We start from the raw sequence: 12,653 nt of genomic DNA, 5'->3' as shown, positions 1-12,653 counted from the left end.
TGGAGAGGAGACTCATTGGACTGATCTCTTGGTAAGTATAAAGGCTTTTTTGTTTTTTTGTTTCGGGACACTAATCCCCTGGCCCATAAGGACCTGTGAGGTTGTTTTTTTTTAGTGTCCCAAATTGACGTGACAGATTGCCTTTTAAAAGACTTGTAGTTTACACATCCTGGTTTTATTGTGTAATTCACCAAAGTTTATGTACAACTGCAGTAAATCTACATGATATGGACTTAAAGCAACTGTATTAGTGTTCCCTGCAGCCTCTCCATGATCATCACACACTGCTCTCTGACTACTGCATAATTTGATGCTTGAGACACATTGTCAGATTTAATCCAACAGCCTTAAACAATTCTTCCATTCTTTCTATTTTGTAGGCAAGTAGTGTTGCAAAGTATCAAGTCTTAGGGAAAAATTACTTTCATTATTTTCCCGATGAGCCTCCAAGATTTGTAGTAACAGCAGAAAAAAAAGCAGCTGCAGCCAGAAGGCACTTAAGAAGGGTAAGTGGTAAATGTAAAGGAGTAGTCCGATTTCAGAAACCCATTTTCCAATAGAGGGGATTTCGTGGAGTTCCTCATTCCATGGCTGCCAAGATTATCTATATCTGAAAGACTCTTTCAAGATGACAGTATTGATCGCTTATTCTTTGAATAGCCAGCTTGGATTCTTTTGCTAACCAGCTGTATGAAGGAGCCACAGTGCTCAGGCAAGCACTCCGACTTCTTCATTGGTTACATCTGCCCATCCACCATAGTGCCATACAATAAGCAGTGGGGGTGCAGGATATTGTAGATTTAATGCATACAAGTCAATAGGAATAAGCTGAAATAACCAATACAGCAAAGGGACTTGCCTGTGTGCTGCAGCCTGTGCAGGCGACTAATCAGCGAGGATACTGGGAGCTGGACATGGGCCTCTGACATTATGACCTTGAAAAATCTTAAGGCTGAGGCCACACTTTGTGAAAAAAAACTGCATTTTTTTGCTGCAGACTTTGCTTCAGTTATGAGCCAAAGTTAAGGGTGGTTTCATATGGAATTGGAAATATAAAAGAAGCACTTGTATTACTCCCTTCTGGTGGTTCCACTCCTGGCTAAACTGCATTAGTGTTTTACTAGATTGTCATGAATAGATAACCTAGGCACTGTTCTAACACATATCAGGCTCAACAACTAAATACACCACTTTGGTTTTATATGTCATGAGAACGCATATACCTGTTTTTTTTTCCTGGGTGAAGAGCTATTGATGCCGTTACTGATAGCTCTTCACTGTCAGAAGGTTGTTTCTGATAGTACTGTGTGTGTAACACTATACTGTAAGGGAGAGTTCCTTACTGCCCAACCATGACTCTGAGCGTTGAGTAACACCCCCCACCCCCCTCCACCACCTCCTGACAGTACTTGTCCATAGACTAGTACTGGGGGGGCCGTTCCTCACTGCTTAGTATAGTGCTACACACCGTACTGTCAGGAGGGGTGTTCCCAGTTAGACTGCCAGGAACGCCCTTCTGACCGTGAAGAGCTATCAGTAATTGTATCAATACTCGGGGCACATAATGGGAAAGCCGACTTCAAAGAATTTAGCGGGAAGGAATTCAGCGTACTGTCGACTTTCTAGCGATACATAAAACCACATTTGTCGAGGACATGAAAGGTCCTCTTTAAGCTTTAGATATGATTCTGGAAGTGAGAATACGCTTTAACTGCAGGAGTTCTGCATTAGACCCAATTTGCACAACCCGATTTGGTATTAGAGGGCATGCATGTATTTCAGCTTGACTTATGTAATTATTTTGTAACCTTGCGGCTTTAGGAAAATGCAACGAAGCAGGCAGTAGCTGCAAGGGAACGAGAGAGAATCCTTCAGCACAAGAGAGAACTGAAAGCAATGGGTAAGATAACTGCATTTCCAGATCCTGGGGCTGATTCAAAATTTCCAATCCGTCTATCTATCTGACGGTCTGTCTATCTTTAGACTTGTCATTCATTATATTCAACTTGTTTATCCTGCTGTTGATATTTCTGCTTATATTTTTACATCAATAGCTCATCAACTTTATTATATATTTAATTAATCTAGTTTTTTTTTAATAAAAAAAAAAAAAAATTAAAAGCATAACCATTGAAAACAGCATAACGTAACATGTAGTAAAACAGTTGGGCGGGACCCGAGACAATGAACCAAGTGATCAACTTTATTACAGTAATCGCTGATTTAATAAATGAACCCCTCTTGATAACTGCAGGATGAAAGTGAGAAAACAGTAGGGAATTTTCAGTAACCATCAGGTGACTTGATACAGTAATAGTGTATTGACTGTTCCTTTAGCATAGCTTGCTGTTGGGACATAAAGGGGCTGTCAAATTTCAGACCAATATTGAGAGACAAATGTTATTTTTTTGTATAATAAAAATTTTCACAGTTTTCCAATATACTTTCTGGATGAATTGCTCACGGTTTTCTAGATCTCTGCTTGCTGTTATTCACTCTGCTTAATCCCAGTGGATAAAAATCATTCTATGGTCATGTGATGTACAGTCCATGGTCATGTGATATACAGGTGCACAGCTCGTTACCAGACACATGTATGATTACTGTGCTGTGACTATAATGAGCTGTTCACCTGTGTGTCCATCACATGACCATGTGACCTATTACAGTGGATGCCAGGTCTTTAAAGATGGCAGCAGAGCAGCCGCCATAGCCAATGGGTCTCCGCTGTACTATACAGGGGAGACCTGGAGATGATAACTGTGATCAGAGTCCACTCTGATCACAGTCATTACTAACTGAGCCCCTCCCAAAAAGTGAATTTTCGAGGACCTTATGCATGAGGCTCCATACAACCTCTAAGTTTTACAGACCATTTTTATGGGACACATAGCGGATTTTTCACTAATTCCCCCTTATTCTGTGAAAATTTATTACAGCAGCAAAGAAGGTAGATACAACAGCCTTGTCTTATATTTATCCCCCTAGACAGGGGATCAGAAAATCCATATTTATTCCCGTCTTGGGATTGTGGGATTCGTATTGAAGCCAAAGTTAAGCTTGGAGCTCAGGATTGCAACAATGTTAACTTGATTTTCATTAATTTTTTTTTTCCCCCTTTAGAAATTGAAAAGGAAAGATTAAGGAAGGAACGTGCCGCACGCATACAATCCAGGAACAAAGAAAAGCAGGACAAAGTACAGCAAAAAGAAGAATTTAAAAAGACTGTCCAGGTACAACGGCTGAAGAAAAGCGAAGAAAAAAAGATGATCAAACTTGAAAGAGAAAAGGTAATGCCTTTTTGTTTTGTTTTTTTGTGCAAACCAATATAACTTCATGTTAACACTTTCATGACTGGGAGTCTTTTGGTCTTAATGGAGAATTTTTGTTGTATAGTAGAGTTGAAATGTTATAACCATTAGCTTCGCCATACCTGTATAATATGTAATTTCATTTTATTCTGTTCTTGTTTCAGGAGAGAGAGAAAATCCGTGAGGAGAAACGTAAATATGCCGAGCGCATAAAAATGTGGAATCAGCGGCGAGATGACATAGAATGCGATGACTTAAAAGTAGGTTTGCTGATGTGTGGTTAGTTTATAAAGAAAAGAAAATATTCATTTTTATTCAGTGTATGAATTGAATAAAAATGTGTATTTTCTTCTTTTTTGATATTTTGACACCAAACCTGTATATCAGTTCCTTTCTTATTTTGTTATATAATTTATAGAGATGGATTTTGATATTTATTTATATAGATGACTTACAGGAATTGAGGTTGGTCATTGTCTCTCATCCTCTCCTCTATCTGTACGCAGATCAATAACGGAGAGGAGGGATAGTTGGGGCAAAGACCCTCTAATATGTATATAGCATGCAGAACGTAGTATGTACTAACCATTCGTTCACATCTGCGATGCTAATCCATTCTGGGAGTCTGCATGGGGACCCCCTGAACGGAATACCAAACGCAAATGCAAGCGCTGTGCAGTGAAAGCACACAGATCTTCTTAGACTATAATGGGGTCTGTGTGCTTGCTGCACATTGCCTGCACCAATCCCTGCAGAGATCTGGTGGCAAACACATGGACCCCATTATAGTTTATGGGGTCCATGTGCTTTCACTGGCACAGCACTTTCCCCAATCCCAACGAGCACTATTTAGCTGGCAAATATTGATTTACTGAACCTACAAAACCCATTTGAACTAGCTGGGTACTTAGATTTTTTTTTCTTTTGTCTACCTAGGAACTTCCTGCCCCGATTCCAGTGAAAACGCGACTCCCTCCTGAATGTTTTGGGGATGCTATTATGGTGTTAGAATTTCTTCATGCATTTGGGGATCTGTTTGACCTCAAGGATGAGTTTCCAGAAGGAATGACTTTTGGTAGGTGGCTTTCAGTTCATTTTAAGAGGTTTAATCACAGTTGCTAGTATTTCAGTGACTGACTCACTCATCTGAAATCTGTTTGCTTGCTGCGGAAAGAATTCTATTTTTATGAATGGAAAAGGTGATCAGTTTCAGAGATTTCTGCTACATCTAAGCATACACAAATCCTGCTTTATTACTTTAAAAATAAATTCAGTTTGTTGTCTAAATGTGTGTGTGTGTGTGTGTGTGTGTGTGTGTGTGTGTGTGTAGATAGATAGATACATACATATTTTATTTATCGGTCTCACTTTAAGGCCCCTTTTAGACACACACATTACAGGTGCACTTTTGTATTTTTATCTTTGTTAAATGTTGTGGCCCAGCCATGGGTCTGCTGATCCAATGCCAATATAGGGCACTTGCAAAATGCACCTTCCATCTGCCGTGATACAGAAATATGGAGTTTACCCCCACATATGGGGACTTCTGCTGCAATTGCACCTGCAATCTCAGACTGAGGTGACCCGTCAGTCCCTTCTGAACAATGCTCTATTAAAGAAATATAAAATAAGGTGTGTGTTTTTTTTGTTTTCTTTCCTTTCTTTTGCCAGAAACGCTTGAAGAGGCTTTGGTTAGCAGTGATGCAGAAGGACCACTCTGTGAGCTTCTATTCTTTTTTCTGAGTGCCATTTTCCAGGCCTTGGCAGAAGAAGAAGAGGATGTGGCCAATGACCAAATAACAGACAAAGAAGCAAAAGGTAATGATTTCTTATGGAAACAATAGGAGCCTTTAAGTTTGCAGCTATGGCTGCATTTCCATTGGCCACTGTTCGAACAGATGAGCACCTATTGATGTTCTAACATATTACGCTGGGTTCACACCTGCGTTCTACTCTCCGTTCTATGGTTTCCGTCTTCTGCATGCCAGAAGACGGAAAGCACAGACCGGGTCCGGCCGTGAGCGGTGGTGAGTGTTTTATGCTCTCCGCCGCAAAACCGGATTTTTTAATCCGGACACAGAGTACTGCATGTCCGACTCTGTGTCCGGATTTAAAAACCCGGTTTCACGGCCGGACAGCTTTCTCACCCATTCAAATGAATGGGTATGAAAGAGTCCTGCAGGTTTCCGTATCCTGCTCTGTTTTATGCAGGAAACGGAAACCTGCATAACGGAGTGCCGGGCGCAGATGTGAACGAGCCCTTAATCTTTGCTCATTTTCATCTATAAACTATATGATCTTTCCTTCTCATACAGTTTTGACTGTCAGAGCTAGCACATTCCCTTCGTGCACAGGTTGATGTGCGGCCAATAATTTGGCATCTTTTATAAGGCTATTGGAGGCACATTTACACGGGTCAGTTATTGGGAAGGAGTGTTTCTGGGAATGCTAGCTCCCCTTGATCAGCTCATAGTAGAGAATATTTTTAATGTTTAGTCCTTCAGTACAGGGCATACTGATGTGTAACTATGAGATTTCTCACCTCTTGGATTCTTCACTACATCAGATCAGTATGCCCTGTGCTAAGTGGCTGGACATTTAAAAAAAAAAAAAAAAAAAAAAATCTTCTCTGGGATTCTGCTTTATGTCAAGACTCTAACAAAGAACACTCATTCACTTGACACAATTTACACAATTGGAAGGCTTTTTAATTTATTTTTTTTTAATCTTGCGTGTATGGGGTTTTTTTTTAACCAGATTGAATTTACACAGACAGACTTAAGAGGATCAATCTGATGTATTGTATTTTGCAGCTCTAACAGAAGCTTTGGGCGAGAATACAGACACGACAACATCTGCTCTATACGCAGTAGCCTCTTTAGCAGCAGCTTGGCCCCAATTAAATCATGGTATGTTATATTGTAAGCTTAAACAGTATAATAACTTATGGTTGTCTTTGTAAGTTGAATGAATCCAAGAACACTTTTTTTTTTTATATTTAAGCTTGTGTTTGTGACTGTCCTGGGTTATTATGTAAATTACTCATCTTCTATTAATATTGTAAACTGCTTGGGGGCAGGATATAAAATCTAAAGTGGTGGTCCGTCCATAAACATTAATGACCTGTACGTTGAGTAGGTGGTAAATATTGGCCTGGTGGCAGCTCTAACATTTATTATATGTATGACTAAGGCCACATAATTTATCAGGAGAAAAAACAAACAAACAACTGCACCTCAGGGTGCAGTAGAGCCACAACCCAGTTAGGACGAGGTGAATGGACCCCAGGGGGCCATAGGTGAATATACCCACCTTTATGAGGTAGTATGAACAGACACCACTCTGGTGAAGGTATGTAATGATAGAAGTAATGAAGGTCCACAGCTTCAGCTCCATCCCTACACTGGCACCCAGAGACAAGTATAGGATAATGGAGAGGAGAATAGGGACTAGTAGGCGCTGCTGGACTCCACCAATCAAGGATGACTGAGGCTGGAAATGTGTTCAAAGGACCTAACTGAATTTCTAGGTGACGCGTTTCAACACTCAAAACTGGGTTAAATATCAAATAACGGGTGTATAAAGAATATATGAAAGTAAGGATAAAAACATTTAGTTAATAGGTATAAGTGGCGATTAATCTATGCAATAGATCTTGAAGCATAAGATTCTAATCAGTGCTGTTGACCATAAAATCTGGATAATCCTTTATCCAGACCAGATTTCCTGTGACAGATTTTCAGTTCCACCATATATAATATATACTAATTGTACTCAGGAGGTTACACAGTATAGAAAATTATGCGAGAATACATTTTTATATGAAAAATTTAGACTATGTTTGACTTTTCACTTTCAGGTTGCAGTCTGAAAGAGCTGGATTTAGATAGCTGCACACTTTCAGAGATTCTCCGTCTCCATATTTTGGCTTCCGGAACTGAATCCAACTCTGCCAATGCAAAATATCGGTACCAAAAACAGGGTGGCTTTATTGCAACAGATGATGCTTGCTTGGAGCTCCGTATCAGTCATCCTGGAGTCTTGAAGAAGCTGTCTAGTACGTCCGTGTACGACTTGTTACCCGGTGAGATATGCTGATTCTGATAATGGAGTAACCAGAGTGTTTTTTGCTCATTTAAGAAGAAATAGAAGTTATTCAGTTGTTTTTTATGTTCTAGGTGAAAAGTTAAAAATTCTCCATGCCCTGTGTGGAAAGCTGCTCACATTAGTTTCCACCAGAGACTATATTGAGGATTGCCTTGAAGAGCTGCGCCAGGCGAAGCAAGAATTCAGAGAACTGAAAGCTGAGCAGAACCGGAAAGAAAAGGAAGAAGCTGCTGCTAGGTCTGTATAAAAATAAAATTGGCACATACAGTCATATTAAGGTAGTGAAGTCATGAAAGTATAGATGACAAAAAGAAAAATCCATAAGTGACTGTTGATCATACATGATGGGGTGTGTGGAAGTGATTGGGATCTCTTGTATCCTAGGAATAACAAGCAACTCAAGGGGCCTTGATCCTTCGGTTCCAATAGACAAGTGTCCATGTGTATATCGTCAGTGTCCATTATACTGAACAGTAAATGCACACCCTACTGACCAGACAGTTCTGGTTCATCAAACTCAAGCAAAGGCAATAAATGTCTTTGATCATAAAAACCCTTTAAAGGGTGCCAATCATTTTTATAAAATACATAACTTGATAGACTCGGTTCAGTGTGCTGAGACCCCCACCAACTGCTAAAACAAAGGAGCAGAATCACTCTTAACACTATATGGCCTTTCCTTGTATCTGACTCTCTTCAGTGAGCAGTATATAGGTTGCTCAGAATGTGAAGGGTTGATAGATAGAAGGAAAGGACCGCAATGCTCAGCTGACTGACTCGGCTTTGTTTTAGCAATCGGTGACCGTCATGTCACTGTTACATGTTAACATTTTAACTGCTTTGTTTCTTGTCTGGTTTTCCACAGTGCATTCTTGTGAGTTATGCTGGGCCTTCACAGAAGATAGTTATCAACTGAGCAGTTGTTCACTTGACAGCTATCTCATCCAATCCCACCTCCTAATTCACTTGCTTGTTCAAGTGAGTTGTGCATGTGTACTTATTGAGACAAGAGAGGAAGTTGTTGCATCCTTTGGTGATGGCAGAATGAAATATAATTGTCCAATCCTGATCTCCCCTGACATCTGCTATTGAGGGAAAAGTTGTGATGTCCCTATTAGAGATGAGCGAACACTGTTCGGATCAGCTCATCCGAACAGCACGCACCCATAGAAATGAATGGAAGCACCTGTGACGCTGACTTTGCTGGCGGCCGGCCGGCGTCACAGGTGCTTCCATTCATTTCTATGGGTGCGTGCTGTTCGGATCGGCTGATCCGAACAGTGTTCGCTCATCTCTACTCCCTATATCTAATAGACGTCCAGCCAATACTGCTGCAATTGGCAGGTTTGGCTGATAATCATTTAGTGTATGTTTGCGGCTTGTGTTTCCTGTTTCATATGATATGCCTTGTCTTTAATAACCCGTTCACCTCTCATTCGGCCCTGTATTCTGCAAATGCAAGTAACAAGCCATAAATTTCTGTTGACCTGATGAATGGTAAGAATGTCCAATGTATAAATGTCCAAGACTTTCTAAACGTCTCAAAGGAAAAGGTTAGAAGCAAGACAGATTGCAGGAATGAAAATGACACTAATCTAGTGAATACTTGTGTTTCTTATTGATTTATATATTAAAAATGAGCATAAACTAATGGTAAAAGATCAAAATCCTTATTTAAGAATTCGAAAGCGGAAAGAAGAGAAGCTGAAGGAGCAAGAGCTGAAGATGAAGGATAAGGAAGATAAACTGAGAGAAGATGAGAACAGCAGTTCAGCAAAGAGCGCAGGGTAAGGAGCATTGCTAATACATGATCAGATCTGAGAAAATCTAAGTTAGACTTATGTGTTTGGGTGGGTGTAGTCAGTTGCAAACATCTGTCCAAGGATGCTTTTGTAATAGAAGAAAAGATCTGTACATTTTAACAGTAAAATCTAGAACAATACAATAAACACATTGTATATACGTATGAAGTTCCTAGACTACAACCTTTTCACCTTAAAAAAAAAATAATCTAGAAATGAAGATGACTTGGACATAAGCTCTGAGAATAAAGATGCTGAGCAAGGAGACCAGGACATGGCCAATGAGGATGAAGAAGTCCTGGCATCTGGAGGAAAGAAAAGAAAAGGTAAATGGATGCAGATACTCCCCTACAAGACAAAGGCTTCTTTAGGGGGCATTCACATGGAGTAATGTAGCCCCGATTCTGTCACGATAACTCGCAGCAGAATCAGCGCTGATAAAAAGGTTCCCATTGACTTCAATGGGTTTGGTTTAAGTCAATGGGAGTCTTTTCATCAGCGCTGATTCTGCCGGGAGTTATCGTGGCAGAATCAGCGCCACATTACTTCATGTGAATGCCCCCTTAGAGGATAAAGATTTGCTATATGTATATCCAACTTTACTTGTATGCCCATCGTAAATACTTCCATAGTCAACATTCACTTTTATATAGATTATAGACTTACCACACTGGGATTTACTGGCAAGCAGTAATGTACTGTATATGTTCTCGTAACATTGACATTACACAATATAATACAGTCTATAGTCCAAGTTAGAAGTGTCTACAATATAGAACAACCCATCTGTATATGTGTCTGTACAGATATGTGCATATTTTTAATGAAAAACTTGGCAGATCTACAAATAGACCCCCACCCTCATATCCACCTCTTGTACAAATATATAGGTTTATAGACATACATTTGTTCTGTAGCTGAAGTGGGTATTTTACGGGTTTGCAAAATTATAATATGGCGTAAAGCTTATGTTTTCTAATGGCTGTATAGAAGCCTATTGCTTATCTATTATGTGTATTAAGAATATTTCCAATAATGTTTCTATTGTTCACTTGCACATCTCAGGTCAGAAAGAGAAAAATGCTGATTCCCTGGAAAAGAAGGACCCGCCAGCCGTAGAAGAACTACAGAAGCAGAAACAGGAGAAGAAAGAACAGGAATTATTGGAAAAGATGCAACTGGTCACCTCCTGCACCAACATCATCCCTCTAGGCCGAGACCGATGGTATAGACGATTCTGGACATTCTTTTCCATCCCAGGGCTTTTCGTGGAGGAGGATTATACTGGTATAACTGAGGATATGCTACAACCTCCATCACATTCGGAAAGCGAAACCAACAATAATCCTAAAGTGAACGGTCACGACTCGCCTGAGGAAGATGTAGAAAAGAAAGTGGAGCTTCCTAAACCTGTCGATAAGCCGAACCGCTGGAGCTACTTCAGCACAGTAGAGCAGCTGGATGAACTGATTCAGTGCCTGAACACACGAGGATATAGGGAAAGTACTCTGAAAGACATGCTCATACAAGAGAAGACCAGAATCTGCCAGAGGCTGAGTAATTTCCCAGAAAACCGTTTCCATATGTCAGGTATTGCATTGTATTATCTTACATGGCATAAGATATCATTCCTCATATTCATCCTCCTTTTATGCAATGTGAACTTACCTGAACTCTCGATTCAAAGTCTTTGGGACAGCTGAATATAGCAGAGTGCTGTATCAGACTGCTCCATTCAAATTAGGGGTTTGGTACCCCATTCAGATAATTGGGGGGGGGACCCCAGCAGTTGGATCCCCTCAAATCTAGTAGGTCTTCTCTATCAGGTGGATAAGGTATTGCTTGTTATCACTCAAGCACAGCATCAGGTCTGTGGATAAAGTTGCTGCTGTACAGAGCTTTTCTATGTGTTTGGAACAGATGGTCCGTCTGACCTGCCACGCTGCTGTTTACAATGAATAAGCTTTAGGCTGAAGCCCCACATTGCAGAAACACAGCTTTTTTTTTGTTGCAGGCTACAAAAGGAATGGGAAATATATAGGCTGCACTTATACTTCTCCCTTCTGCTCAACCCACTACTGACTTTGGCTCCAAAAAAATGCAACAAAATCTGCAACAAGAAAAGCTGCGTTTCCGCAACGTGGCGTCATAGCTTTAAAGTGGGTTTTCCCATGCGTAATGCTTATATCCTATCCACAAGGTCGGGAATATGTGTCTAAACATTGGGAACCCCATTGATTATAAGAATGAGAGTTTCAGATTTCCTCATGTCTATGGAAAGGTAATGCGTATACATGCTCACTGCTTAACTCACTTTAATGGGACAGACTGACAGCTTAGTTCATCACTCTGAGTCCCACAGAAGTGGTTACACATGTACGTTATTGTTACATACAGTGACTGCTGGGGGTCCTGGCGATACAAGACTTATCTTCTGGTGTGGTTATTGGAAACCCCTCTTTAAAGAGGATCTTTCACCACCTCCACCAGGTTCTTGGCATCTGTTAATAGGCGCTGCTTCACTGATTCCAGCGCAGTTGGAATTTTTTTCTCTAACTCCATCCATTCCCAAACAACAATTGCAGTTCATTTTAGTGTCTGATGTGCAATTAAAGGGGGCGCTTAACGTCCTCCACCAAGTCAAATTCATTACATCAATTAATAGGCGCCACTACACTGCCTCTGGCACCGTTGGAATCTTTTTCTCTAGCTCCCACTGTTTAAGTGGATAAAGTATCGCTTGTTGTTATCACTCAAATACTGCATCAGATCTGTGGATAAAGTTGCTGCTGTACAGATCTGTTCTACGTGCCTGATATACTATTTACAGTCATGGCCAAAAGTTTTGAGAATGACACAAATCTTCTATTGTCACATGATCTGCTGCCCTCTGGTTTTTATGTGTGTTTATCAGATGTTTTTATCACATACAGAAATATAATTGCAATCATATTATGAGTAACAAAAGCTTATATTGACAGTTAGAATGAGTTAATGCAGCGAGTCAATATTTGCAGTGTTGACCCTTCTTCTTCAGGACCTCTGCAATTCTCCCTGGCATGCTCTCAATCAACTTCTGGGCCAAATCCTGACTGATAGCCGTCCATTCTTGCACAATCAATGCTTGCATTTTGCCAGAATTTGTAGGTTTTTGTTTGTCCACCCTTCTCTTGATGATTGACCACAAGTTCTCAATGGGATTAAGATCTGGGGAGTTTCCAGGCCATGGACCCAAAATCTCTATGTTTTGTTCCCTGAGCCATTTAGTTATCACCTTTGCTTTATGGCAAGGTGCTCCATCATGCTGGAAAAGGCATTGTTGATCGCCAAACTGCTCTTGGACGGTTGGGAGAAGTCGATCTTGGAGGACATTCTGGTACCATTCTTTATTCATGGCTGTGTTTTTAGGCAAGACTGTGAGAGAGCCGATTCC

The 12,653-nt window shown here is 40.4% G+C and overlaps 1 protein-coding gene across 2 annotated transcripts in view; it reads left to right on the top strand.

The window, feature by feature from the left end:
• BAZ1A (bromodomain adjacent to zinc finger domain 1A) overlaps positions 1 to 12,653 on the top strand; it is a 38,753-nt gene that overhangs the window by 15,418 nt on the left and 10,682 nt on the right. For both annotated transcript variants that reach the window (XM_075282873.1, XM_075282872.1), the window contains 12 exons: positions 381 to 506; positions 1,822 to 1,900; positions 3,124 to 3,290; positions 3,476 to 3,571; positions 4,248 to 4,386; positions 4,983 to 5,129; positions 6,125 to 6,220; positions 7,171 to 7,395; positions 7,490 to 7,655; positions 9,098 to 9,205; positions 9,434 to 9,546; positions 10,286 to 10,810. In XM_075282873.1, coding sequence (XP_075138974.1) covers positions 381 to 506; positions 1,822 to 1,900; positions 3,124 to 3,290; positions 3,476 to 3,571; positions 4,248 to 4,386; positions 4,983 to 5,129; positions 6,125 to 6,220; positions 7,171 to 7,395; positions 7,490 to 7,655; positions 9,098 to 9,205; positions 9,434 to 9,546; positions 10,286 to 10,810 — 1,987 coding nt within the window. The remainder of the gene's footprint in view (positions 1 to 380; positions 507 to 1,821; positions 1,901 to 3,123; positions 3,291 to 3,475; positions 3,572 to 4,247; positions 4,387 to 4,982; positions 5,130 to 6,124; positions 6,221 to 7,170; positions 7,396 to 7,489; positions 7,656 to 9,097; positions 9,206 to 9,433; positions 9,547 to 10,285; positions 10,811 to 12,653) is intronic.

This window comes from Leptodactylus fuscus, chromosome 7 (assembly GCF_031893055.1).
Source record: "Leptodactylus fuscus isolate aLepFus1 chromosome 7, aLepFus1.hap2, whole genome shotgun sequence".
Classification (NCBI taxonomy): domain Eukaryota; kingdom Metazoa; phylum Chordata; class Amphibia; order Anura; family Leptodactylidae; genus Leptodactylus; species Leptodactylus fuscus.
The sequence above is the reverse complement of the archived record's forward strand: the minus strand, read 5'-3'. Positions and strand labels throughout refer to the sequence as shown.